This window comes from Sabethes cyaneus, chromosome 1 (genome assembly GCF_943734655.1).
Source record: "Sabethes cyaneus chromosome 1, idSabCyanKW18_F2, whole genome shotgun sequence".
NCBI lineage: Eukaryota > Metazoa > Arthropoda > Insecta > Diptera > Culicidae > Sabethes > Sabethes cyaneus.
In genome coordinates, this window is record NC_071353.1 from 23800909 (window position 1) to 23827944 (window position 27036).

General features: G+C 40.4%; 1 protein-coding gene across 12 annotated transcripts; it reads right to left on the reverse strand.

The window, feature by feature from the left end:
• Positions 1-1243: 1243 nt before the first annotated feature.
• LOC128740203 (CD2-associated protein-like) lies at positions 1244-26952 on the reverse strand. 12 transcript variants are annotated; one of them, XM_053835784.1, is made up of 7 exons: positions 26808-26937; positions 26494-26679; positions 24760-25194; positions 12397-12598; positions 12205-12322; positions 11661-12141; positions 1244-4617 (listed from the first exon to the last, which is right to left on the reverse strand). In XM_053835784.1, exons 3-7 carry the CDS (start codon positions 24773-24775, stop codon positions 2843-2845), a joined length of 2592 nt encoding a protein of 863 aa, XP_053691759.1. In that variant the 5' UTR covers positions 24776-25194; positions 26494-26679; positions 26808-26937; the 3' UTR covers positions 1244-2842. The 12 variants fall into 12 exon arrangements, with proteins under 12 accessions (XP_053691759.1, XP_053691764.1, XP_053691751.1 ...); XM_053835789.1 differs by lacking the exon at positions 26494-26679 and having other exon boundaries at positions 26870-26952; XM_053835776.1 differs by lacking the exon at positions 26494-26679 and having other exon boundaries at positions 26881-26949.
• Between the last annotated feature and the right edge of the window lie 84 nt (positions 26953-27036).

The window sequence follows — 27036 nt, forward strand, 5'->3', positions numbered from 1 at the left end:
ACAGAGAACCAGAAAGAAACTGTAGCCAGTAGATAGGGCAGCCCCGTTGTCGAGGATAATTCTCCTCTCAGCATTTTCATTTGTATAATTAGATTGCAAATAAGAGTTACGTACTGATAGGTATTCAACAAAATCGTATTCGACGCGCAAAAGCAGCCTATCCGTACCATTTTGGAGGCGTTATACGCACTAAGGAGTAATTTTGAGCGATAAACCTAAACAGATATTTCAATACGATAACATCCGATTAAGCGCGACCAGATGCATGCAGCTATTCGAATTTATGCTGAAAATCGTATGTTTGTCACTTACTAGCATTATAAACGATAAAATATCAACTTGAGCGCGCTTTATTAGGCTTTATTTACGAATCCGAATTTGTTAAGACATATTTACGATAGTTTTCATACATTGATACACGAGTTAGTACTGGCTGGGTCACGGTCATTTTTTTTTTGAATGACTGCCTTCATAAGAATATTTTCGAGAGTGCAAGAATTTTTTGATTTCCGAGAACCATCGTATGGGTTTGTTCAGAAATTACGAAACAGGAATCTTTTAAAGTGATTTGTATTTATGGAAACTTGTGTTAGATGAATTACCTAAAAAAAATGAATAAATAAACAAGTATAAGATTCAGGATACTCAAGTGGCCGGTTTTATCTCCGTCAATTATTTTTCCTTCGTTTAAGTGTTAATGCGCTTTTCTTAGCCTCTAACTGGCACTGGACATGTTGATTCAAAGGTAGCAAGTGAAGGATATCCTTTAGTACCTCTGAAGGTGTGCTTCTCATTGCTCCAGTTATAGCCATAAATGCTAGTCGTTGAAGTTTGTTCAACCATTTAATAGCTGTGGCTTTTTTGGTTTTCGGTCTTGACCTTGTTAGTGTGCATCCTAAGATAGTTTAGCATTTAAGATTACTCTGAGAGTCCCAGATATTTCATTGAGACGCTATATTTGATTTCCTCTTTTCCAAGATGTAAACACTGCAACTTTAGTCTCCTCTTCTTAGTGAAGGGAACAATTGTAGTTTTTAAGGGGTTGATCCTCAGGTCTTCTTTACTACACCAATTGTATAAAACTATAAATTCAAACAAACAATACCTTCTTTATCCTTCGTTTACATTCTGTCAGATATCGACTGCCGACTTTTGCTAATTTAGGACAGCACACCTTTTTCGGATAAATAAACAACAGACTGTATCAAACGTACTATTTGCAAAAGCGGATTTATTAGAATAATGTTACATAAATTTATCATGCATCATGAATTTAATATTGTATATGTATAAAGCGAATGTTTGCTTCATTTGTGGAAATTTAAAGGCTAAATAAAATATTGTATAAGGTTTATCGCTATCAGCTATATACAAAAAAGATGGCGAATTTTTTTTTTGACTCACTCGAACTGAGTGGGGGAACAATTTCGGATTTGTTTTGTCAGTTTGCCATGTGCTACGTTTTTATGGTGCTTTTGTTTCGCCTAGCCGTCATCGATGTGTTTTTTTTTGTGTCCGAAAAAAGGTTTGGAATAACCGTCCATTTCTATTCGCGGACGGTACTTGCCTTGTTTCTAAATTTATTTTGTGTAAAAATACCTTAACCGGCGCTTCTTTACTATCAAACCAATCCATCCATCTATTCCGTTTTGTCTGTTATAAACTTGCCGTAGGCGTTGTTTGCAGTAACTATTTTCTCACATGCCTTTATATAGTTGTTCAGTTTATGATGATCATTTCATAAATCTGATAAATTTATAAAATATCAAAAATAGACATTTTAAATGCAACAAATACTTATTTCCTGTTGTGATTATGGGGAAAACAGTATATTTAAAGCCAATTTCTAATAGGTATGTCATTGAATAACTCTTGATAGCATTTATTCGGGACTGTACTAGTTTTTAAACAAGTAGAGAAATAATCGATTCCGTCGCATTGTTTGCTGCAGCAACATCAGTTTCGAAACGATTTATGCGGACCGTTGCAATACACCATAGCAGTACGTCTGCGCCCTTACGCATATTTTCACAATAAAAGAAACAATTTTATCAAAATGTTGATGATAAAGAAAATATATTCACAAAACAAAATTTTAAAAGAAAGCTCCTTTTGCTCTTACTTTTTCTTTTCAAGGAATAGAATAGAATGGGGGTTTCACCATATCGAACCAAATAACTAAATCGAATCGAGTAAACTTTGCATTAGCTACCTATACCTGTAGTAGTAATGGTCGTAAAAATTAAAGCTGAATCTGATCGCCAAACGCACCATCCATTCTTCTAGTCTCGCTAGGTAGACAATTCCGAAAGCAGTGCCACATAAGTACGCAATCTCCACCCGTGAAGTCGCGTACGTGATAAAGGCGGAATAAATTGTCTTAGAGCGCAATTGATTTTATCCGATTATTTTCAGCACACTATTTTAATATTGCGCACTAGAATGCATGCCTGGTTCAATGCTTTTGTAGCTCTATTTTATACAGTGGTAAAATACTCTACGACAAAATACTTTCTACTCAATGATATAATATGCGTATCCAGCTCGCTGCGGAATGGTTCGCTAGAAATTGATTTGTTTGCTAGTTCAATAGTAGAAGTAAAGATGCAGATATTTATGCAGTAGATCTGTGTGCACACGTAATTACTTGACTTGCCTCAGGACTAACTGATTCGTCACGATGCTATATAAACTGCGAAATGCAAGGAATGTTACTGTATCCTTTTGTGTCTCTGTTTGATGAATACCTAGTCGTTTAATGTTCTACAACTGATCGTGTGTAGAACCGGACGGCCTCCGTAGCCGACAAAAATACGTACAATAATGAAAGGCTAACGTTTTATCATACCTGTGTTACGCACTGTGCGTACTTCTCCAGCTCTTTTTGTAGTGTCTTAACCTTATCGCATTCGTCACGCAACATTTGCCGTAAGGCGTCGATCAGATTGTTCTGGGTGATCAACTGTTTCTCCATTCGGTTCACCTTCGCCTCGAGGTCTTGCACCCGAGAGCATACGTTATCGTTGGTAATCGGCACCAACGTGGCAGTTGTTCCAGCTGGCCCAATGGCGGTAGTGGTTGTTGCTCCACTGCAGGTTCCATTCTTATTACCTGTTAAGTCCGTCTGCCCACCGCTGGGGGAAGTAATGTGGATTGTCTTAGTATTCCTGGTGGTTGGCGTCGGTGATATGCTACGGTTACGCAAGTTGACGCTAACTGGCCGATTGTTGCTAACGGCCGGCGACGTTTCATTTGTATTGTTCGCACTACTACCGCTGTCCGAGGGAATGGCAATCTTGGTTGAAAGAGCAGACATTGACTTTGTCATAACGTTATTTGTGCTGCTGCTGCTGGTTTGATCTACACTGTGTGTTGATGCTAACAGGTGCTGATGGCTACTAGTTTCCTTTCTACTGGACGCGATCAAGTCGAAGGAACTATGGTTGTTGTGGCTATTGTTGGTGGTTGTGGTCGATGTGCAGGTTACATCTGCCGTACCAGTAGTGGCAGCTCGTTCGGATAACCTGGTTCGACCGGAAGCCGTCACCGTTGATGATACTGCACTCGAAGAGTTTATATGGAATGACTTGGAAATGTTATCGAATTTGTGCTCTTCCTGGTGATTGCTGTTGGCTACATTGCTGTGATGTTCGGGTGACTTCGACTCGCTTACATTCGGAGAGGTCTTCTTTGCTTGGTTCGCTTTCAATTCATCCATCCAGGGTACTTTATGTTTCTCCCACTCTCTGGCTTTTGGTTTGGCTATAAACTCATCCTCATTGTTATTACTGTTGTGATGGCTAACATTTAGCAAATCCGGCTTTGGCGACTCAGGTTCTGTACTCTGTGATAGTTGTTGAAATAAGCCAGAGTTTCCGTTACTCATTCCATTACTTCCAGTGGAATCTCCAATAATGCTACCAGCTGATGTTGGTGGTCTCCTTTTAGGTGCTTTTGCTCGATTCGCGCGCATATCCTTCAACACGGATCCACGCTCTACGTGATTAAATTCGGACTCGTCCCTCGACAATCTCTCGCCACTAATGTTCTTTTCGTTGTTATCGGCTACTTCCGATTTAATTCTACTGCCGCCCGCACCGTCCATACTGTCCTGACCGGTGGTTGGCTTGTTGTCCGACCCTTTCACTTTCTGTTTTAACCCAGAGAACAAATTGTTCGTAACGCTCGTTATCGAGGGACTCTTCTTGATCGGGACTTGCGGTTTCTTGCCTAACACTGGTGGTGGAGTTGATTTCTTTTCATCCAAGCTTTCTAAACTCTTACGAATCTCCGACGTTTTATTATCCAAACTCTTACGTGGCGGTTTTTCCGTCACGGGAGCAGTTGCAGTGGTACCGGCTATCGGCGAATTTTCGACTTTCCTAGTTTCTAGGGATTTGCGGTGTGCTGCAACATTCCCGAAAGTTGGCGAGCCACTCGCCGCCATTGTGCCGCTACTTCCAGAAGAGTCATTGAGAGAATCTTTCGAGCCGAAGCTCTCCTTTCGGTAGGCGTTGTTCGGTTGGCCACCGGTAGTGTGCGGCTTGTTGATTAGGATTTTTCCCGCCGGAGGCGGACGTTCAGGCTTACCGTGGAACAACTCTTTGATTGGTGAAACTGAAATGGAGGAAAAAAGCGATTTAGAAATGTACAAATCTTATCGAATGGAGGGATTGAATGATAAAATTTGGAATCACTTTCTGCTAACCGGGTTGATTAGATAAACGGAATCATCATCTGTATGTCGCAACGGACAATGATTCGGCAACTTATTTGATGTATAATAAATTTTAGCGAGAAATGGAAAGCTCTATTCATTAAATTCATTTACTTCTTCTATCTCACAGCTTTATAAGTGGGTCAAAATTGGAGATTGCATTTACTGTTATTTTAATAATGTATATTTTGGTTAAATAACCATTAGTAAAAGATTAATTTTCAGGTGACAAATGGACCTGAACACCAAAAAAAAATTTGTTTTATCACACAGTTGATTCATAGCCTACAACATGAAATGATGGGGAATGTTGCATAGTTGATTCATAGTTGTGGAGGTTTAGAGCAAAAAATCGGGGTTGCCTATGTGTTATATATTTATATAGAAGACTCCTTAGAAAATGGGACTGTTATGCGAGTAGCGGCAGTGTATCGCAACACAAAGATAAATGCCTTTTTCGTTTCTCTTCTGGATTTCGGAAAATTGTTTAAAAATGGATAAAAAATAACATTTTTGTCACAATATTGCTGTACCCAACGAGTTTTCAAAAATATTTAACTCCAGCATTGAAGCTTATGCTGTTTGGAGCAAAATATGTTAAATCTTTGCTGAGGACTTGATACTGCTTTAATTTTAGATTTATTGTACAGATATAGCAAAACAGAGCAAAACTAAGTTGCAACAGTTTTTGGAACTTCAGCCAGCTGCTAAGGTTAGCGCGGAATTGATATGTTTGCGCTTGCGGACATTTGAGCTTTTACATACAATCTGATAGACTATCTGTTAAAGTTGCCGCACCCGCAACGCAAGCGTACCAATTCTGTGCAGGCCTTTAGAGTACAGTACAATTGTGTGACTAAGTAGTGCTACTGTCCTATTGACTCCTACAGCCTCTCTCAGTCAAGATTGGGTATCTTTGATAGAGTATGCAAGAGAGACGAACCAGCCGCAGGCTAAAAAACCTCTTAAATAAAGAATAATAAAAATAGAGTATGCAAGTCTTTATTTTCAGGAAGATCTCTTCGATTCCAAATCTCTCACGGCAATTTGAGTGAATTTCTTCTACATCGCTCTAAGATTTCTTGTGTATGTTCTTTACATTGGCCTCCATACAGCGCTAGCGAATTCTAATTTAGATTGCACCTGGCTCATATGATCGGGACGTGCAAAATTTTGACAAAATTCAAATGGCCATAACTTGTACAAAATATCACACTTTTAAATGAAAGATTCGCAGTAGTTAGTGGACACCGGAGATATTCCTTGTTGTCTGGGGGTATATCAAAAACTGATTTTTTTCATCGCTTGTATATTTTTCTGTCATGAAGATTTATGGTAATTTTATTCCAAAACTAGATTTCATTATCAGTCGATTGGTAAAAAGAGAACGGAAATCCATCGAGAAATGTCAGAGATATGGCAATTTCAGTGAAATCAGTTCTGGAAATGCTTCCAGTAACGCCCTACCTTCATGGCCATTTTAAAATATGACCGAAACCATATCAATAAGGATGTAAATCTTCAAAAATTAGAATTTTGAAAATTCTGACGTTTGACACCAATATTGATATGGTTTCGGATATTCCCTAAAACGACCTCTTCCGCCGGGGTACCGAGAACCTGCTACAGGGTTGCCATGGAAAGCTGCGAACCCGAAAATGCTTCCAGCGTCAGTGGCTCATAAAGCCTTAAAGTTTGATACTCATATTGATGTCCTAAATAGGTAATAATAGATGTTGCCTGCCAGTTGGCTTCGAGGTATGACGCTGGCGTAATAAGCCAGTCGTCGTATGTTCGAATCTCGACTGGGAGAGGCTGTTAGGGTTAATAGGATCGTAGCAACTGGCCCTGCAACTGTCCTGCACTCTAATAGCTGGCTGCGAAGTCTGTAGTATAAAAACAGAAGGTCAAGTTTCGATAACGGAATGTAGCACCTAGGCTTTGCTTTGCTTTTTAGATGTTAGTATTACTCATATCACGAAAATGGCCGTAACTTGCTAGTTTCTGGACGGATTTCCGTTCTCTTTTCCCCAATCGACTGGAAATGAAGTGTAGTTTCAGGACAAAATATGAATAGGTATTATTAAATTTCCAAGACAGGAAAAGATACAAGAGGTGGGAGTTTTCGCCCCGCTCTGCAAGTGGCTACAATCGAACTTAACACATTGTAAGCTGAGTGTGAAGGTCGGGTCCGAGTTTTTTGAAACGTTCTGCAACATCTCTGGCATACCACAGGGGAGCCACCTTGAACCACTGCTCTTTTCTCTTTTTATAAATGAGCTATCAGCTCTTCTATCATTTGACTGCCGACGGTGTAAAAATCTTTAAGGTAATCCAAAATGGATTCTGACTACATTGAACAGCAACGTCTGGTATGCTCCCAAACGACACCTCAGAACTAGGAATTACCTGTACCTGGATGGAATGCAAACTATGGAACTATACAACTTTATCCGATTTCTGGCAATGTGGTTCAACGGTGTTTACGATAGGTTCGACTCAACTTGACGGCTAATAACTTTCAACGACGACTCTCTCGTCCGATGATTTTTTTTACAAATAAATATAAATCATACACGACACGCTCTTCCTCCGGTGGACCGGACAGCATACCTTCAATCTTTTTGAAGAACTGTATTGAAGCCTTGGTAGCCCCAATCCGTCGTCTATTAGGTGTATTTCCTGTTGCCTGGAAATTCGCTTATATGTTTCCAGTTCATAAGAAGGGTAATAAAAGAAACGTGGAAAATTACAGAGGAATCTCCGCCTTATGTGCATTGTCAAAACTCTTCGAGCTCGTCGTGATCGCGCCAATTTCCTCGTTCGTCCAGAAGTATTTGGCCGATGAACAACACGGATTCATGCCCAAGCGCTCAACAACCACCAATCTACTACTCACTTCCCACATAATGGACTGCTTCGACGACCGTTCTCAGGCAGACGTCATCTACACGGACCTCTCTGCTGCCTTCGATACGCTGAACCATCAAATCGCTATCGCTAAACTGTATAAACTCGGCATTGGAGTGCCGCTGTTCCAGTGGTTTAAATCGTATCTGTTGAATCGTCTCGTTAATGTATCTATCGACGGGTCCATGTCGCAGGCTTTCACCGCCTTCTCTGGAATTCCGCAAGGTAGCCATCTTGGTCCTTTGGTTTTCCTTATCTATTTTAACGACGCCAACATTACGCTCAAAGGTCCTCGGCTTGCGTTTGCCGACGACTTAAAATTGTTCGCAAAAGTAAATGACTCGTCTGATACTCTCGCACTCCAGGAACAGCTGTCGATATTTGCCGAATGGTGTAAAAACAATCGTCTAATATTGAACCCCGATAAATGTGAAGTGATTACGTTCTCCAGAAGGCTGAATCCGATAATCTTCGAATACCGACTGTCAAGCATATCTCTACGACGTCTAGATTGCGTCAAAGATCTCGGTGTACTACTCGACTCCAAACTGACCTTCAAACAACACGTTTCCTTCGTTGTCGACAAGGCCTGCAGGATTTTGCTATTCATCATGCGTATCGCCAAAAACTTCCATGATATGTACTGCTTGAAATCACTCTACTGTGCGTTGGTGCGTTGAATACTGCGCACCCGTATGGAGCCCGTATTATCAAAATGGCGTCACCCGAATCGAGGCAGTACAGCGGAGGTTCATTCGCTTTGCACTCCGACGGCTGCCATGGAACGACTTAATCAGACTACCAAGCTACGAACAGCGTTGCAGACTAATCAACCTGGACTCTCTGCAAAGACGTCGGGACGCAATCAAAGCTGTTTTTATACCAGATGTTTTGACGTCCCGGATCGACTGCCCTTGGATACTTGAAAGAATCGACATTTCAGCTCCGCCTCGCTTAACACGGAACAATTCATTTTTACGTATATCACAAAGAAGAACCAACTACAGCTCCTTTAGCACTATACCTGGCTTACAACGCAATTTTAACTGTTTTGTATCCTGTTTTGACTTTGGCATTAGCCGCAACGTGCTGAAATCTCGATTTAGAACATTAGCTAGTAGTTTTTATTAGTCATTGAGATCCAGAAATCTGTTGACTTTTTTTAACAAATAGACACGGTTTTGTTAAGTAAGTCGACTGAGTGAACCGCTAAAGATCTGGCGACTCAATTATCAGAAAATGACTAGTGAGTTTGTTTCGTTTTGATCATACACTAGAGTCTCTTTTAACGTTCATTTATTTTACGTGATTTCTCTTTACGACCATTTTTTACGTTCAAAATTTGAAATAATGTCGAAAAGATACGGCGAGAAATCGGTCAGCTAAAGAATGTTAGAGCCGCCGGAAAGGACCGACTTCCGGCAGAAATGGCCAAGAACTGCTAGCACCGTCACTCCATTAGATAATTTCGAAGATTTGGGAGGAGCAGAAGCAACCGGAAGAGTGGATGGATGGTGTGCTGTTGCATATACACAAAGAAAGATCGGCTAGATTGCTGTAATTAACGCGGCATTACGCTGGTCAACGCTGCCTACAAGGTGCTCTCCCAGATTGTTACGTCGTCTATCGATCCCCAATAGCAAGAGAATTCATGGGGTGACAATATGAAGCAGGCTTCATGGAGGTCCGTGCAACTAGGGATGAAATTTTTACTCTCCGACAAATCCAACAAATCCAAAAATGTTCGGGAGTACAACGTGACCATGCATTATATTTTCGTGGATTTCAAGGCAGCAAACGATACAGTCGCGCGCAAACAACCATGGCAGATAATGCACGAGTATGGTTTTCCGGACAAATTGACGAGGCTGATTAAAGCTATCCTAGAGCGAGTAATGTACTACGTGGGCGATTCGGGGGCGCTCTCGAAGCCTTTCGAACCGCATAGAGGGTTACAGATAGAAGAGGGTTACAGTGGACCTTGGGACGGTGGGGACAATCTACGCCAGACTAAAAACGGGGGCTAGGAGCAGGGATGATTCCTCCTCTGAGTAAAAAAAGAAAAAAGAAAAATTCACACATTACTCAGTCGCGAATTATGCTGCTCCGTTTTGTTTGAACTTTTCTCTTTTTTACTGATCGCGATTGCTCAGCAACCTTCTCATTGAGGAATAAACTGAGCAACAAAGTGTTAATACACGTTTTGGCTGGCCATGATATGGCACAAAAAAAAAACTGTTTAGACTTCTCGCAGTGGCAACAGTGCAAAAAATGTTGCATATGACGATAATGGATGATAGATATGGCAACAATGTAATTCCCTTGCCGTAGCTTGCTGCAGTACGAACGATTTCGAAAGTTTCTCATTTTTCGCACAATGAGAATCTAAATTTTGTTTATATTTCTCTTTATTTTTAGACGGGTTCTCATTGCGTGGATGTATTTCTCATTTGTGGCAGCAGTTCTGCTCATTGTGTTGAATGAAAAAAGTTGCACTTTTTGCACAATGAGTGAGGAAATGGCAAGCCTGGCTAGGAGGATGGGTTACAAATCAATACGTCAAAAACAAAATAAATGGTAGGAAGAGGCTCCAGAGAACGCAACATTTGCCTCCCCCGGACAGTGACTATTGACGGCGATGAACTGAAAGTGATTGATAAGTTCGTATATTTGGGATCTCTTATCACCGCCAACAATAACACGAGCAACGAGATTCAACAACACATTCAAGCTGGAAGTCGAGTCTACTTTCCCCTCCGTAAGACGCTTCGATCAAGGAGCAAGGAGCATACAAAACGCTAATCAAACCGGTAGTCCCCTACGGACTTGAGACAGTAACTTTGTTTACGGAATACATACGAGCACTTGTCGTATTTGAACGAAAGGTGTTGCGAACTGTTTTTGGCGGAGTACAAACGGATAGCGAAGAGTGGTGTAGGCGTATGAACCACGAGCTACAGGAAAGAAGGGTTTAGCGCGATAGGTGGAGAGGCGGACTCCTGAGGGCTTCGTACTTGCTGCAGTTCGTACGGTGGTGTGACATTCCCAGCACCGTAGTATTTCGGAGGGATTTAGGCTGTACGTTCACTCGACATTTTTCTTATAGAATGCAAACTTGACACGTTCAGTGCAGCTTCTGCTCATTGGACCGTAGAATCTAACACAAAGTTCTTTATTGATGATGTGCTGAAAAGTCATTTATATCCCTACGCATCGATATTGAATGGCAATAATGAATTTTGCTATTAATGGGATTCTGTTCCTTCTGATTACGTTGTTAAACGCCCAGTTAGTTTCGGGGTACGGTGCTAGTTTAGCAAAACCAGTTGTCATATATCCAAATCTCGGCTGGGATTCAGGAGGATCGGTCAGGAGGATCGATACACTAGCCCCGTAATAGCCCTGTACTCGAATAACTGGTTGCGATGTCTGTCGATAAGGAAAAATCAAGACGTAAAGAGGTTTATAACCTAAGGTTTTGCTTTTTGCAAAAACATCTGGCATATTGGACGAAATTAATTTACTGTAAGCCTATTTTGAACTTTGCAAAGATGCGAGGATGTTTATGTCACCGGCATCTCAACACGAAAAAGAAATAGAAACTCACCACATAGGTTTCATCCGATAATGTTCGCAACATAATTATCTTTTAGGCTGGCGCTTTTTCTGAAATAGCGCCCTTCGTTAAGTCAACTATCAAACACCGTTCATTAAGATACGGAGAGCTTATCTCTAGAGTTTTCTCTGTCTCTAGAGCAGCATCTCGGATCACAGTTTTTCGACGAATTTTTCGACGAAATCTCTTGCGCTTTTAACTGATCAACTCGAAAATTTGTGCAGCATATCTTCTTCTATAACTTCTTCACAAGCAATTTAAACAATTTTCCAGTTTGTGACTCCACTCTTGATACAATTTTGCACGTTCTAATTTTGTGAACTTTAAAAAATTTTACAATCAAAATGTTCGTATAGGCGAAATTGTTATATCTTTTCTCTTATTAGTAATCAGTAAAATATACAAGACCACAATTACCTTCTGGCGGAAGGGCAACAACGAAATTATCCGGGAACACGCCGACTTTGCCTCGCAGTTCACCTTTCCACCAACCTTTATCGAGCAGGTCTTTGCTCAAAATGGTGATGATATCTCCCTCGACCAGTTTGAGCTCGTCATCGTTGGCAGGCGTGTAGGCAAACAGTACCCTGCACAGTTCTCGAACGGGTTTCGGGGGCAGCGAGGGAGCGTCCGGTAAAGTATGCTGCTGGTTTTGCAGCCCAGCCGGTACACTGTCCAGATCTTCCCGGGAGCTGTTTAAACTACTCCGACTTTTATTCAGACTGTTGTTTTTGGACAGGCCACCTACCAGGCTTCCATCGAGAGCAGTTGGTTTGGACCCGGTGCTGCTCTTTCGATTAGCGGAAGTAGGCGATGCAGACTCTATTTCTTCAACGAAGTTCGACGGAAACACACCAACTTTACCGTTCAACTTTCCCCGCCACCAGCCCTCTTCTACCTAGAATATAAAAAACATAATTTAATATGAGAATTTCTTAATTCATTCGAATTAGTATAGCACCTCTACCTCTTCAAATATTTCTATTATGTCACCGACCGCTAAAGTTAGCTCATCTGCCTTGTTTTCACGATAGCTGTATATGACTTTGCATTTCCTATTCTGAGCAGCAGTCTTATCCCTGGAAAAAGAATGTAAAAAATTGAGATCCATTAGTCAAGTATCAAATGAGCTAAGCTCAAATGAAGGACCTACCTCAAAACAACTGGATTTTTGTCATCCGGTTCCAGCACGCGAACGAAATTATCCGGAAACATACCGGTCCTGCCGGTTGCGGTCAGTGTACCTTCCCACCAGCCACCAGGTTGAATTTTTATGTTGGTAATAATGGCACCTTTCTTTAGTGTCAGCTCATCCGTTTCCTTTGCCGTGTAATCGTACTCAACGATGGCGCTCACTGAAAATTACAAACGAGAAAAGGAAAAAAAGATGTCATGTAAGATTCTTTGAGCCATGGTAGGGTGAAGAAATAAAAGGCAATCGTTTTCAAAATGTTTCCAATCGTTGCCTTACTAGTGCAATGTTGCCAATCAGAGGGATAACTAACCTATAGTTGCAATGCACTGGTAAAGTGAGAGGAAGAGTTAAGGTGTATTACTGTTCCCCACGTTCCCCGGCCTTCCTCCTATCAATTTTATTACGTTCTTACAGTGAAGCATGGTTTAGGTATTGTTCAAGTAGGTGTTGACTAAGTTAACCAAATGACTTGTTCACGAACAAATCAAACGACCTGTCATTATAACAAACAGGTAAAATTAACTTTGAAGCAGCAGAATCAACGTGCAAGCGATGTAAGCAATAGTATTTTTACTGACTTTGTCTTGCGGGATGCCTGTATTATCCAGCGCCATTCGAATGTCCACGACTGTTGTGCAACCCCACCTGACACGAATCAATACTCGTCACCCCCGCAAATGAATGTTTTAGCTGCACAAGTTTTGGTAGATGCATTGCTTCGCTGGGTTCAGCAAAAATTGCAGCCTCAAAGCATATGTCACAACGACGGTGAACAGGGTAGGGAGGTAGAAGATATGAGTGCCACCACAGCAAGAGTGTCAGTTGCATAAAGCTGCAATATAGGTCAGGTCTACAGTAAAGGGAACCACACTAAGACACAACGAAACTTGAGAGACAGACGCTGCTGGCTGCAGCACGCGGACGGAAGATGGCGTGTGGGGGATAAGAGTGGTGTCAAGCAAGATACTTAGAAATGTCACCAGGTAATAAAATAAGCCCTTCGGGTTGTGTGCAGATACGGATGAAGCAGATGTATTTTCAAGCACATAGTCACTGCGGCATTGATACGTGCAAGTAAACTTTGAACAGTAAATGAACTGCGGATATTTGCTTGTTCAAAATTACGATATTGAAATATGCACGAAACATTTACGTTGTCGACTCATGCGCTTGCTTTTTCCTTGGTTTTCGGGAACTTTATTGCTAACAATACTAGATAATAAATATCAGCTCGCAGTCGACCAATTCACAGCTCAATCGTCTGCCGCCCCATATTCAGACAAGCGACCTGTCGATGTTATCGGAAGTGCGCCAATTGATTGAAATCGACATATTAGGAAGACGTGGAATGTGATGGGTATATCGACAACTTAGTACCCATCGACGGATTTCATTGGCAGTCGAATGGGAGGCAACAAATTCTCAATCATACTAATATATGTACACGGCAAAAGCGTACGATTTGCTGTAGTTCGTTTGACTGATCGTCAATTTGTTTGTTGACGTAATACGTGCGCGTCCTCCTCAGGGACAACAGGTTTTGAGCAACTGAATTACAACTACTGGTTGTATTAGAAGATTGGTCCCACCGTGTGTAGACCGCACACTGGACGTGGGTCAGATGTGCGATTGAACTGAAACAATACCAGTCTTTACAAGTAGGAGTTCAATTTATCACATGAATTATTGTTAGAATCTACCATTATAGCCAGCTGCATACAGAAGATGTTGGTCTTCTCAATATACAATCCATAGATATATTTTTTCCTGATGAAAATAGATTAGATTATTTGTTTTTAATAGGTTTAGAGTACGCATTTGTAATTCAGTCAAATTCCACTCAAACAATGACTGGAGCTTAAAAATATTCAGGTCTTTCTTATGATTAATTACAAACAATCTTATATTGTTCTTATATCCAAAACATCCAGGTTTTACTGCTGAAATTAAAAAATCGCTTCCCTTGTTGGCCAAAATATGGCTGAAGGACCAGAAAAAAATAACTTAGATTAAGTTTTTTACGAAATACATAATGCTGAAAACATTTGAAAATAGTAATTTGTGCCTTTTAAAGTGCATTTCCCTTTCTTTGAACAAATTTGCCGTTTCTAGCATAATCTGTTCTATATGGGTTTAACATAAAGAGGTTGCGTATTCTTAACAAACGCACCGGTGCATAGAAGTTAAGGTTTTCTAGTATATTTTCGGAATTTATGCGTGGTGAAACTATATTGTTTACAAACAAGAGCATAGCAATCTCTCTCCTTTTTTCAAGTGTTCCGATGTTGATGAGCATACAACGAGATTCATACGATGAATGAGGAAATGAATTCCATCCATATTTTTGTTTAAATTCGATACGACTGGAATGCACATCTTGGTAAGGGGACCAAACTACACTACAGTATTCTAAAATGGATGTTACATATGTAACGTTTAAATTTCATAGTATAAATCCTTGAAGTGCACTTCAAGTATTCAATCTTTCAAATACTTCAAAAAGATTCGGGAAGAAATAATTTGTTCAAAAACTATGACCAGCAAACAAAACCTGTATGATAACCGGGGACATTCCCCTATAAATTTTATAGTATGTATAAATACGTATAGTACAGTGGACCCCCGTTCTTTTGAACGATTCCTCATGCAAATTAACGAAGTTAGTTTTTAATTTGAACAACCAGCAACCCTAAATATGCTGAAACTTGTATGAACTGGCCGCCCTGCTCTTTGTTATTGTTTTGGTGGTTTGATTTAGTTGGCAGTTGCTCTTTGTTATTGTTTTGGTGGTTTGATTTAGTTAGCAGTTGCAAGCAGCGAATACTTTATCATCCGATCGGATTTCTATCATAATCGTTGGGAAACGAAATGTGAAACTGATTAAACACGCTAGATCAGTATAAACAAATCGTGTTTATGTGCATTGTCTGCAGAAGCAAATGATGCCATGTGGAGAATGAAATTTGAACCATTTTTAATTTGCACGTCTTGCAAACCAGCGGGATACAAATTAAAAAGTGTTCAGTTTAAAAACGGTCAAACGAACGAGGGTCCACGGTATGTATAAGTAGCTAAATCTTTTAATAAAACTGTGCATGTTATTGGCCTTGCTAACAATCGTGTTCAATCGAGAATTTACTACATTTTTTTATTGGGGTAAATATTCGATTACATAAAATACTTAAGAGTAACTATCCTATATCATATTGTGTGTTCAATCCCAAGTGGTGAGTTTTCAACACTATTAGAATTGCATTACTTACTATTATTATGATTTCTTATGATTTTTTACGACAATTAAGACTATTTAATAGTAGGGATTAAAACCTACCAGTAAGGAGAATTTATTACATCTTTCTATAAATTGTTCTCCAAGAAGAGAACAACAGAGAAGAAAGAAAAGACATTTAGAGAAGAACATATTTCTTTTATATGAAACTAGCTGACCCGACAAACTTCGTATTGCCACAAATTAAACTATGTTGTACATAAATCGTGAATCTCGGAAGACCTTTGTCACAATCTCGAGTTTTGCAAGTTTCTGAGGAGTTCATGGGTGTTTTAATATACAAATTTTCCTCACAGTAAAGTAGGAAACAACTGCCCCCATCGCTCAGCCTGATAAAATAAAGCGGATAAGATTTAAATATTCGCCATCATTACAAACCATTTCGCCGAATACCATTTTGCGGAACATCAATTCTAGGTTGACCATAACGCGGAATATAGTTTCGCAGAATACCATTTCGCGAAAAACCTTACGCGGGATGTACCATTTCACGGAAAATCTTTTCGTAGAAAGTACCATTTCGCAGGGGTGACCCAACTGAAGGAAAGTAGTAGAGGTCAGTAGATCTAGGGGGGCTGCCCCCCGCAGTGGCCGGCGCTTCCGACGGCAGGTTGCTGGCAACACTCGCGGCCTGTGGCCGTCTCGCGTTGAATTATCTAATGTTACTATTGATAGTTTTGGTGGTCTTGTTATTGATTAATGTTTTATGAAATAGTCTAAAATTTCTCGAGTTCGATTAGTTTTTGAGTTACGCAAAAATTTCTGTTTTATTTGTATGAGAGTCCTTATCCCCCTACCACAGGGGTGAGGGGTCTCAAACCATCATTAAAAAAAATTCCTGCCTCCAAAACCTCCACATGCCAAATTTGGTTCCATTTGCTTGATTACTTCTCGAGTTATGCAGAAATTTGTGTTTCATTTGTATGGGAGCCCCCCTCTTAGTGGGGGGAGGGGTCTCTAACCATCATAAGAACCTTCCCTGGCCCTAAAAACCCCTATATTCAAATTTTCACGCTGATCGTTTCAGTAATTTTCGAATCTATAAGAAACATTCGGGCAGACAGACAGAAATCCATTTTTATAGGTATAGATTTGTATGGGAGCCTCCCGTCTTAGTGGGGGGAGGGGTATCTAACCATCTTAAGAACCTTTCCTGGCACCAAAAACCCCTACATGCAAATTTTCACTCCGATCGGTTCAGTAGTTTTCGATTCTATAAGGAACATAGGGACAGACAGACAGATAGACAGAAATCCATTTTTATAGGTATAGATGATGTTGCATTTTTCAAGATTCAGATCAATAAGATGCACCAGTTGTAAAAATGTCGATCTCTTACTGGAATACTTGAAGGTCTAATTGAATTGCAATTTGTATAATTTTATATCTTCGGCATAAATCAATACTTTAAGGCTATTCAACGCAAGTTACCCTTGTGTTCATCATCTATATACAGGGTGTTAGGTAGCTTAGTGCAAATATTTCAGGGGATGATAGAGGATCATATTTGACGAAAAAAATCCTTCTTCGCATATGGCCAAATTTCAATTGTTACAGAATTATTGAACATTTTTAGTTTTCGGTTCGGTTTACCCTAAATTAGCTCTGGTACAAAAACTATGCTAGCTAGCTCAATTTTTTACTTTTATTCGGAAGCTGAGAAAATTTTGTACTGAAAATTGGTCTTAAACCGCCTACTTCATTAGATTTAGTAACTTTCTAGAAACACAAAACTTTGAAATAAATGTTTCTCAAGACATTTTAATCGAATTTCTTCTAGAAATGTGTGATAAAACTGATTGCTGTTTTTTCACCAATTTGAAGCTCTAGTACCGTTCTACAAATTGTTCTTTTACGTAAAACTTCTATCTCTTTTAGTTTCATTGCAATTTCATTTTAAACGCATGGTTTTGGGTGTTGAATTAGAATCTGAAAACTGCAAGAATTCATACATTACGCATAGCACAGTAGATTACCGCGTGCGATGAACACATTCTGACACGTATGAAAAACAACAATGTTTTTTCATAAATTGAGGGTTCGCCGCCACTTTTGCTTGCATAATCCTACAAAACTCAAGCCGCTTATGTTCATTCGCTGGCAGCAGCTCTTGAACCTGCAGTGTGGAAAGGATGCTTTTTACACCTACACACCTCCATGGTAACAAGGGACTGTGCCGCAATTTGCCTCGTGCTTGTCTTGAAATCATTTTCCACGATTCGCAAAATTTTATGGTCAATTGCTGACGCCACTTGCTGATGAGGCTGAGGTTTCCCTCAAAGCCTCGTTGAAAACAACATTCCTTCTCGGAAGCGACGGTGCGTTGTCATAGACGTCTCTGAATTAAAATCATTGTGCAACGAAACGAACACCTCTGGATTTATGTTCACGTACTTGAATTAAGGTAGCCGACGATAGGAAAATCTACAACCATACTCCTGCTGGGCTGTCGTTGCTACACAATTAGCGAAGCCATAACAGAGGTGAATGTCCGCGAGTGGTCCCGGAGAAGTCAATTTCGAAAATGTTTTCCATATGCATCTAACCGTGTCCCTCGCACGCGTTAATCTAGTGTGCTATGCGTGATGTATGAGTTCGAGTCGTTTTCAGATACTAATTCAACACTCAAAAACATACGTTTAACCCTTGTGTGGGTGACGATTTTTTCCTACGTAAAAGGGCGACGGGGTACCCGTGTCTCCAGGCTTATTATTATGCTTAAACAACTAGATAGAACCAAGCAATGCTCAGCATAGTTGTACATTTTGGTAAAAGCAAAAAGGTGGCATGTATGGATTCGTGGACCGTCCTTCCGTTTGGTTGATGATGAAAGAACGCAACTAATCCGGGATCCATGAAGCAGTTATATCTGATTGAATTCTCTCTCTTTCACTCTCATTCTCTCATTCTCTCTCTCTCTCTCTCTCTGCAGACTCTGGGTTGCCATTCACGCTCTACGGTAAAGTTATAGCAATATTTTGTCATAAGACACATTCCAGCATTACGGGACACAATTAGCACCCATTGTTACCCTGTGAATCGCCACCTGTTTCAATACAAATTTTTTTTCAGTTTTTGAATGAAAGTAACAGAATTGAGCTAGCTAGCACAGTTTTTGTACCAGAGCTAATTTAAGGTAAACAGAACCGAAAGCTAAAAATGTTCAATAATTCTGTAACGATTAAGATTTGGCCATATGCGTAGAAGGATTTTTTTCGTCAAATATGATCCTGTATCACCCTCTGAAATATTTGCACTAAACTACCTAACACCCTGTATATAAAAGTGAACGTGAGTTTGTTTATATGTTCCACCATAACTCCAGAACCGATCCTTGACCGATCTTCACCAAACTTGGCACACATATTCCTTTATATAAGGGAATCAGCACTGGCGGTTGCTAAGAGTGGGGGGGGGTGTTCGTAGCAGGAGTGAGGGGGAGGCCATAACTCCGTAATGCCTGGACGATTCTTCATCCAACTTGGCATACATGTCCTTGACATAAGGAATTAGAATTGAAGGGGTTGACAACAGGGAAGGGGGTTCAGGGGCAGGGTCGTAACAGGGGGGGATCGTAACAGGGGGGAGGTCCTAACTTCGAAACGCCTGGACGCCTTATCAAACTTGGCACATATGTTCCTTGACATAAAGGACTCAGAACTTAAGGAGTTGACAAAGGGGGGGGGGGTTCATAACAGGGAGGCCCTAACCCCGAAGTGCCTGGATGGCTCTTCATCAAACTTGGCACACTTACCATAAGGGAATCCGCACTGGGAAGTTGCCAAAAGGGGGCCCTAACAAGGGGTTAAGTAGAAGGGCATGCGTTTTTCTTGCGTTTAAACCGATTGCAGTTGTGCAAATAACTTTGAGAAAAGAGGGGGTTCCACCGAAGAGGAATATATGGTAAAAAAGACTTTTGTTTAGTTTCTATTATAGCGATTTTCATTGAGCAAACTAATGCATAATTAGCTACGTGACAGAAGAGGGAGCTGACTTGGAAAGAATCGACAAGTAGGGGGACGAAGAACGTGAGTATGAATGTATGTTTCGCCATAGCTTCGGAACTTCTGGACTGTTCTTCATTAAACGTCGTTTGTCAAACACATGTATTTTGGCATAAAAGAATCAGCGCAGGGGGGTTGACAAAAGAGGGAGATGGTATTTTACAAGGGGAAAGAACGGTTCAAATGGGTGAAGGGGCGCGTTTCTTTTGCAATTGGAATGATAGCAGTTGTACAAGTTGCTGGATTCCTCATTTGACAAACCAAAACCGTATTGAAATAAATAAAAATAAAAGATGTTAAAATTTTTCCTCCCATTTGGCTTCGAAGTAGGGTACGGGAGAGTATTTTCGATCTGTTTCTAAATTCCGCCATTTCTTTAGCTAATAAAAATACCTTGCCGGCATGCAATTTTAGTATGTTATATTTATTTTCTCAAGACTTTAAGAAATCTACTAGACTATAGGCCGAAAAAATAGATGCAATCCCTTAATGGGCCGAAAATACCCTCTCGTGCCCTACGTTGTGTGTTCGAATCCCGGAGAAGCTGATAGAGTCTGTAGGATCGAGTCTCTTATAGACGCGGCGAGGGTCGAGGCAAGCTGACGACTTATGCCGCATGCTTTTTACATTGCCCATCTGGGGGTGATCCGACGGGTGAGTATCAAAACGAGAGGCTCGATTTTCAGCAGTGATATCCAACTAGGTATCAAACTTCTTGGCTGGTCAGTTAATGACGGACCGTACAGAACAGCTTAAGCGATGGACTGGACATTTCGAACAACTTTTTCGAATTTCAAATGCCCGAGACCAGCAGCGCATGACACCAAAAGTTCGTCGCATTATTCGTGTCAAATCACTGGCACCATCACTGGATGAATTGAAATCGAACAGTGCCAGGGATAGACTGTATTTCAGCCGAGATGCTCAAAGCTGACCTATCTGTCTCAGCTTAGCTTTTTGCGGTGGACTCTGGATGCAGGGCATATTATTTAAAGTCGCTAAAAAACGAGACCCAGCTGAAAGCGGTAACTGGAGTGGCATCACGTTGTTGCAGAAGATCGCCGCCACTCTCCGGTGGCAGCAAGCTGGTTTCCGTGCTGGCCGATCACATGTAGAGCATATCACAACGCTCCGCATTATATTGGAGCAGATCAACGAATTCCAGAACTCTCTTCTGCTGGTGTTCGTTGACTTCGAAAAGGCGTTCGACCGACTTAACCACGAAAACATCTGAGGCGCATTTAGTCGTTAGGGAGTTCCAGATAATCTAGTCCATCTCATCGAGGCTCAGTACGAGGCGTCCTCGTGCAAAGTTTTGCACAGTGGTGTCTTGTCCGAACCTATAAGGGTTACTGCTGGCGTGAGACAGGGTTGCATTCCGCTTCTGTTTCTCATCGTTTTGAATGAAATATTGGTGATTGGCAGTAGACCAAACCGAGGATTGCCTTGGAGTCTTCTAACGGTGGAGCAGTTAAATGACCTCGACCTAGCCGAAGAGATGGTTTTGCTCGCACAACACCGAAACGATACGCAGAGCAAGTTAGAGACAGCAGGTCTCACAGTCAATGTAGCAAAAACTAAGCCTTTGATACTATGATACTATGACAATCCCACCAACTGCACAATAGCGGGACATCAGCTTGAGCAGGAGAACGCTTTTCAATATCTTGGTAGCCAGACAACACCCGATGGTGGTAAAAAAAGCAAAGCCTAGGTACTATATTACGTTATCGAAACTTGACCTTCTGTTTTTTATACGACAGACTTCGTAGCCAGCTGTTAGAATACAGGACAATTGCAGGGCCTGTTGCTACGATCCTATTGATTCCAACAGCCTCTTCCAGCCGAGATTCGAACATACGACGACTGGCTTATTAGGAAAGCATCATACGTCGAGGTCAACTGGGAATCCCGATGGTGGTACCAAGCCTGATATAGCCACACGAATCAGGGTGAGAAGGGTGTCTTTGCAGGTCTACGAAACATATGGCGCTCAAAACAAAACACTCTACATATAAAAACCTGAATTTTCAACTGTAACGTTAAAGCCGTATTGCTGTACACCTGTGAAACGTGGTGCGGAGACAAGTCGAAAACTGTAGGTATTTATTAACCGATATTTTATTCGTGCCTAGTGATCTGACAACTGGATATCCAACGAGGAACTCCGTCGTCGATGCCATCAACGGCCGATAGCAACAGAAATTCGTGAACGTAGGTGGAAGTGGATCGGACACACCTTGAGACAAGGAGCTATCGAGATCTGCAGAGAAGCACTCGACTGGAATCCGCAAGGCGACGCAGCTTAGCCAACGACATCCGGGCTGTTGACGAGAACCTGTCCTGTCGACAGGTGAAAGCCACGGCGGGTAACCATCGGCAGTGGACATCTCTGATTTCATCCCTTTGTTCTACCGGACCGGCGGACACGGACCAATAAGAAAGTAAAGTAAACGAAATTTTAGGTGTGTGATTGTCGTACCGAAAAACATGGGAAACGAAAACGTGCTTACATGCGATTGACTGATTCATTTTTTTCTGATAGCGCCTGATTTTTATGTTTATTTCGATAATAACTTGATAAATTTTTATTATATTCTCTATATCAATCACTCATTTGTGATCGAATTCTAAAATCCATAGGTAAATGGCTAAGTTGTGAACGTGCAAAACGTAACCATTTCTCATTACATATTTCATTTCTAAGGTACATCCCAATGTAAAAAACAAAAACATAGTTTTACGTTAAAATCATGTGCTATACATTGGTAAATTATTCGAGCTCAACGAACTTAAACACTTGAAATTTCTGGGAAGCCGGCCGCCGTGAGATAAACAGGAATCTCTGGTTAATATCTCCTTACTGAATTCCGTGTCATAAAAATCATCATCATACGCAAAATGTTAGAGGTAACGCCTTACAAGCTCAGCATGGTTTGCTGATTATTGATGTTGATTATAAATGTACTTTTGGAGTAGAATAACTCACTCTACAAAAAATAAAATTCATTCTGAAGTAATGGTAATTCGAAATGAATTTCAGTATCTCAAAAGGTTCATCAGGGCTGGGCATTGCTAAGTAAATGACGCATAGCTTGCGTAATCTGTTGAACAGCAAACATTCTTAAGCAATCCCTTCGCGCTGCAAGAAAGTCGACTTGAGGGATGAAAAAAGGTACTACAGAAGAAAAAGGTAATAATTTGCTCTGTTGTATTGAGCCAAGGGGCTTTTTTAAATTAAACCCGCTATAAGTTGATTAAAAAGAGTAAATCATAGAATGAATCGATGTTTATTCCAATTAGACAACAAATCAATCGTATATCTAATAATTCTGTACTAGTTAGAGTGTGTATATAATATCTTTAACAGTGATTGAAACGGTTAAAAAGACTGTAGTTGACTACAGTCGCAGCTGAAAACCTGTGAATTGTACGATAAGGCTAAAAGCTGAAACGCGATTATCAGCACTCCTGTTAAGCTGATAGCATTTCTTTACGTAATACGGTGTGGCGATAGCCAGATTTACCTGCTCGCGTTAGAAAATTTGCAAACTGAAAAATTTTTGATTGAACTAAACATTTTATTATTTAGTTTAACCGGAGTATGACTCGAATCAAACTGACCGTTTTGCTCGAAACCCGCCATGTTTGCGTAATTACGACAAACGTGCGAGGGTTGAATGCAAATATTTACCTTTTTTGATTGGCCCAATGTGTTCATTATCGTTCGAATACAAAAATTGGCTTTACAGGTGTTTCGTCAACATCTAGAAGACGGCTCGCTGCTATACTGTGGGTTTGTGACTTACTGAAAAATACCAACCACCAAGCATTGTGCGATATTCATATGATCATACAATTTTTGTAAGATATTGTTGATTGCAAAAGGTGAATCACCAGAAAAACAATTTTTGTTCCTAATGGTTTGATAGAAAGATGTGACATTTGAAGAGACACTAGAGCAATAGTATATGATGCGCTTAGTTTCTTTTTGAGCAACATTGAAAGTTGCAATGTACGAAATTTTCTGCTGGCACCATCAGTGGAACAGTAACACCAGACGGTGTTTGTTTAACGCACACGTAATAAAAGCATAAAAAGTATAAACACCTAGACAGAGGATTTTTAACCGCCTTCAAGGTAACATAGAAAATATTTAAATTAGTTATAAACGAGTGGCACAATCATCATTTTTATTCATGCACTTATATATTGATAATGACTATCACTATTAAAAATTATTATCTTGCATAAATAAAAATATTTCAGCATAGTTTTGCTTCACTTTATATTAAAAAAATTAAGTTAGAAGTCCAATCTTTTTCGGAGAAATAATAATAGTATATAACATTTACATGTTCATTGTTGCAACACAGTTAAAGTAAACTTAAAAAGGGGCTTATTAATTTTATTTTCAGGAGACCATAAAATATAAACTTAAATGTGTAGTCGAAGTCGTATAAAATATGACTTTGATTCCGACCACTCGCGCAATCTTTATGACTCAGAACGTGTCCGGAATGAATGCCACATACTGCTGCAGCTGCAAGATGGCCTGAGCCCGTCTTCCCGTAGATAAGCGATACAATTGTCCTCTATCAAGCAAGAAACTGATAAAAATCATCGTAGCCATTCAATTTCTCACCGCGGACATTAACGCGACAAAGTTCCGCAAAAAGACCACTCAAGGAGTACCGCTGGGGTACGAGGAGCCAACAAAGGTTAGTTACGCAGTAGTGTGGGTTTCAGCGCAGTCAGTAAGCCCAGCAGCAGGCCTTCCAGTATATATGACAATGTCGGTAACAGCACAGTGATGATTCACTCCCTAATCTGACTTTTGCCAAGTCGCTTTATCTATGAGAAAACGGAGGAGGTGTAGGCATCACATTACAGATTCTTCGTAGGTAGTTATATGCGATTTCTTTTTGGATAACCAGCCCCAAAATGCACCGATGGATTAATCATTGTTATTGGAGAAAAAAAGAAAATCCTGTACGGACGGTGGCTACGAATATTGAGAGATCTTACCTCCAGTTTTCTCCATTTTTTCATTTATTGCTGCGTCTCTCTTTCTTTGAAGGCGATCGTGGTGCGTTTTATATATGTATTACTTATTAAAATGAAAAAGAAAAACACCTATATCGAGCCCCAATGACGACGTTTTACTCCGCGCTGTTGGGCCTGGCTAGCGGAATTCTTGTTTTCTTCTTTGTGTCAAAGTAGTCACAGAGGCAGGCCCTCAAACTTTCAATCCGCACCGCAGACCACGAGTGAATTGATTTCCTATTGCCCCTATTCACAACGTACGTTCACTGTCGGTAGGATCACACTTCATCACACTTTTTTTACATTTTCGAGTATATTTCGTCGCAGCTTCGGCTTGTAATTGTTTGCTGGGCTCCAAGATATTCGAACCCACTGATCACCGTTTCAATTGCACTGTGATATGACTTTGCACTCTGGCTGAAATTACAGTAATTCAAATATGCAAATTGTCTTGCATGGAGTAAAGAACTCAATGCGAATGGAAATTCATTCAAATTTCTCTTTTTTGTATGATTATGGCGTCAACGAAAGCAGAGTGCCATAGCCTGGGATACAGACAACGAGTACATCGGGACGGGAGGAACTTCCTGCCCATAAAGAGACGAAAACGGTCACCGACGGGCTCTTCGTTGTTATGACACCTTTCTCTCGACAGAGTCAATCCGCCGAAAAGTATTTGGACTTTCCGTGAATGTTCACTTCACTCTGGTTGCTTACTGACCCTACACTACACTACATACGAAAAAATGAATAGGGCTATTTACTAGCACTAGCAGCACTAAACACATTTCCAGTAGGATGGAGGAGTAACTCTACCGTCACTGTGATCACTGAATTCATTTGCTGTTGTATTTCTTCACTGCTGCTAATATGACAGGCAGGATGGCGAGGCGAAAGCAAATTGTTTGGTCTTTACGTTACCGTACGAAAGCGACTGCTGTCAGAATGAATGCAGCTCGGAGTTGCCCTTGCTTGCTATTTAGCAGCCCACTTTAAATAGTTCGAATTTTTAAAATTATAGTTACGCATATTATCAATGCAATTTAGCCTCCAGATTCAAAAATTGCATACCTATCTATTCTCACTGGAGTGCATCAATGCGTATTAGAGCTATATAGACAAAGATTCTTGTTACAACTTTTACTTCAGTCTGTAAAAGTGAAGTAATAATGGTTATCACTATCAGAAATTTATTGTCAACTTGCCCTGCAAAAGCAGTTTTCATCACCTCATACTGACTATCAGCAGATCACAATAAAAAATAAAGTGAGCCTAAAAATTCAATTGAATTGATTCTTAAGAATTAAAAGTTGTCACAAAATAAACTAGGTATATAAGAAATTCGGTGATTTTTAATTTTCAAAATGATTTTTAGAAAATCAAACAAAGCTGCACTCATTCTTTAAATATTTGAAGTGGCATTAATTGCACAAACATATGACTTAAAAACGATTATGAACCACGTGTAGGAATTTCACTCCAGCTTGACGAAAATCTCAAGTGTAATAAAACTTGCACAAAACAAGTTATAAATATAGAACCTTTAAACATTTAGGAATGTTTTGGTACCTTCGTCTCAATTTCTAAAAAAACAACCTGGGCTTACTTTATTCTCAAAAGTTACGGCCATTTTTGAAATAATTTTTTGGAAATTCGCAATGGCAATTGAAAGTCTTGCTAATTGCATCAACTTATTCATGCAATGTTTTGCTATACATTGAACCATCCTATATCCAACATCAACTTTCGAGTCCGTCATCGCTTTCGAACGGTTAATACGCCCGTACGGTAACCATTCGGACACGACGGGAAAATGGAGACCGATACTAGGACGGCATCGATGACTGCTGCTGCTGCTGTTGCTATTTAATAATCCGGGCTTTTTCTAGTTATTGTGTCTCACTTTACGGTGGCTTAATGAAAATGTTTATTTTGCTCACACCGCATTCCAGTTTTCATGCATCAAATTCACTGGCGTCCGACCGGTGCAAAGCGTCGTCGGAAAAACACTTCCCGTCACTTTATTTTACCGGAAAATCTGAAGGAAACTGGATACCGCGACTAATGGAAGAAAAGGAAACGACACCGAGACTTATGCCTCACCCTAGCGATGATATCACTTGGATTTTGTGCAGCTTTCTCGGAAACGGCACGACAAACTTCGACGAATGACGAACACCGAATGAAAAGTTTTCTTTTTCTTCCTTTGTGTTAACGTCAACTGGGGGTGGTGAGAATCCAAAAAGCAGTGGCGTTTTG

Bases quoted from the DNA above. Each gene is read 5' to 3' on its own strand.
- LOC128740203 (XM_053835789.1), bottom strand. The intron at 12,323-12,396 runs GTAGGTCCTTCA...TTCTTTTTCCAG, and splicing joins AAAAATCCAGTTGTTTTGAG to GGATAAGACTGCTGCTCAGA. The intron at 4,618-11,660 runs GTAATTGTGGTC...CCTCCATTTCAG, and splicing joins TGTTGCCCTTCCGCCAGAAG to TTTCACCAATCAAAGAGTTG.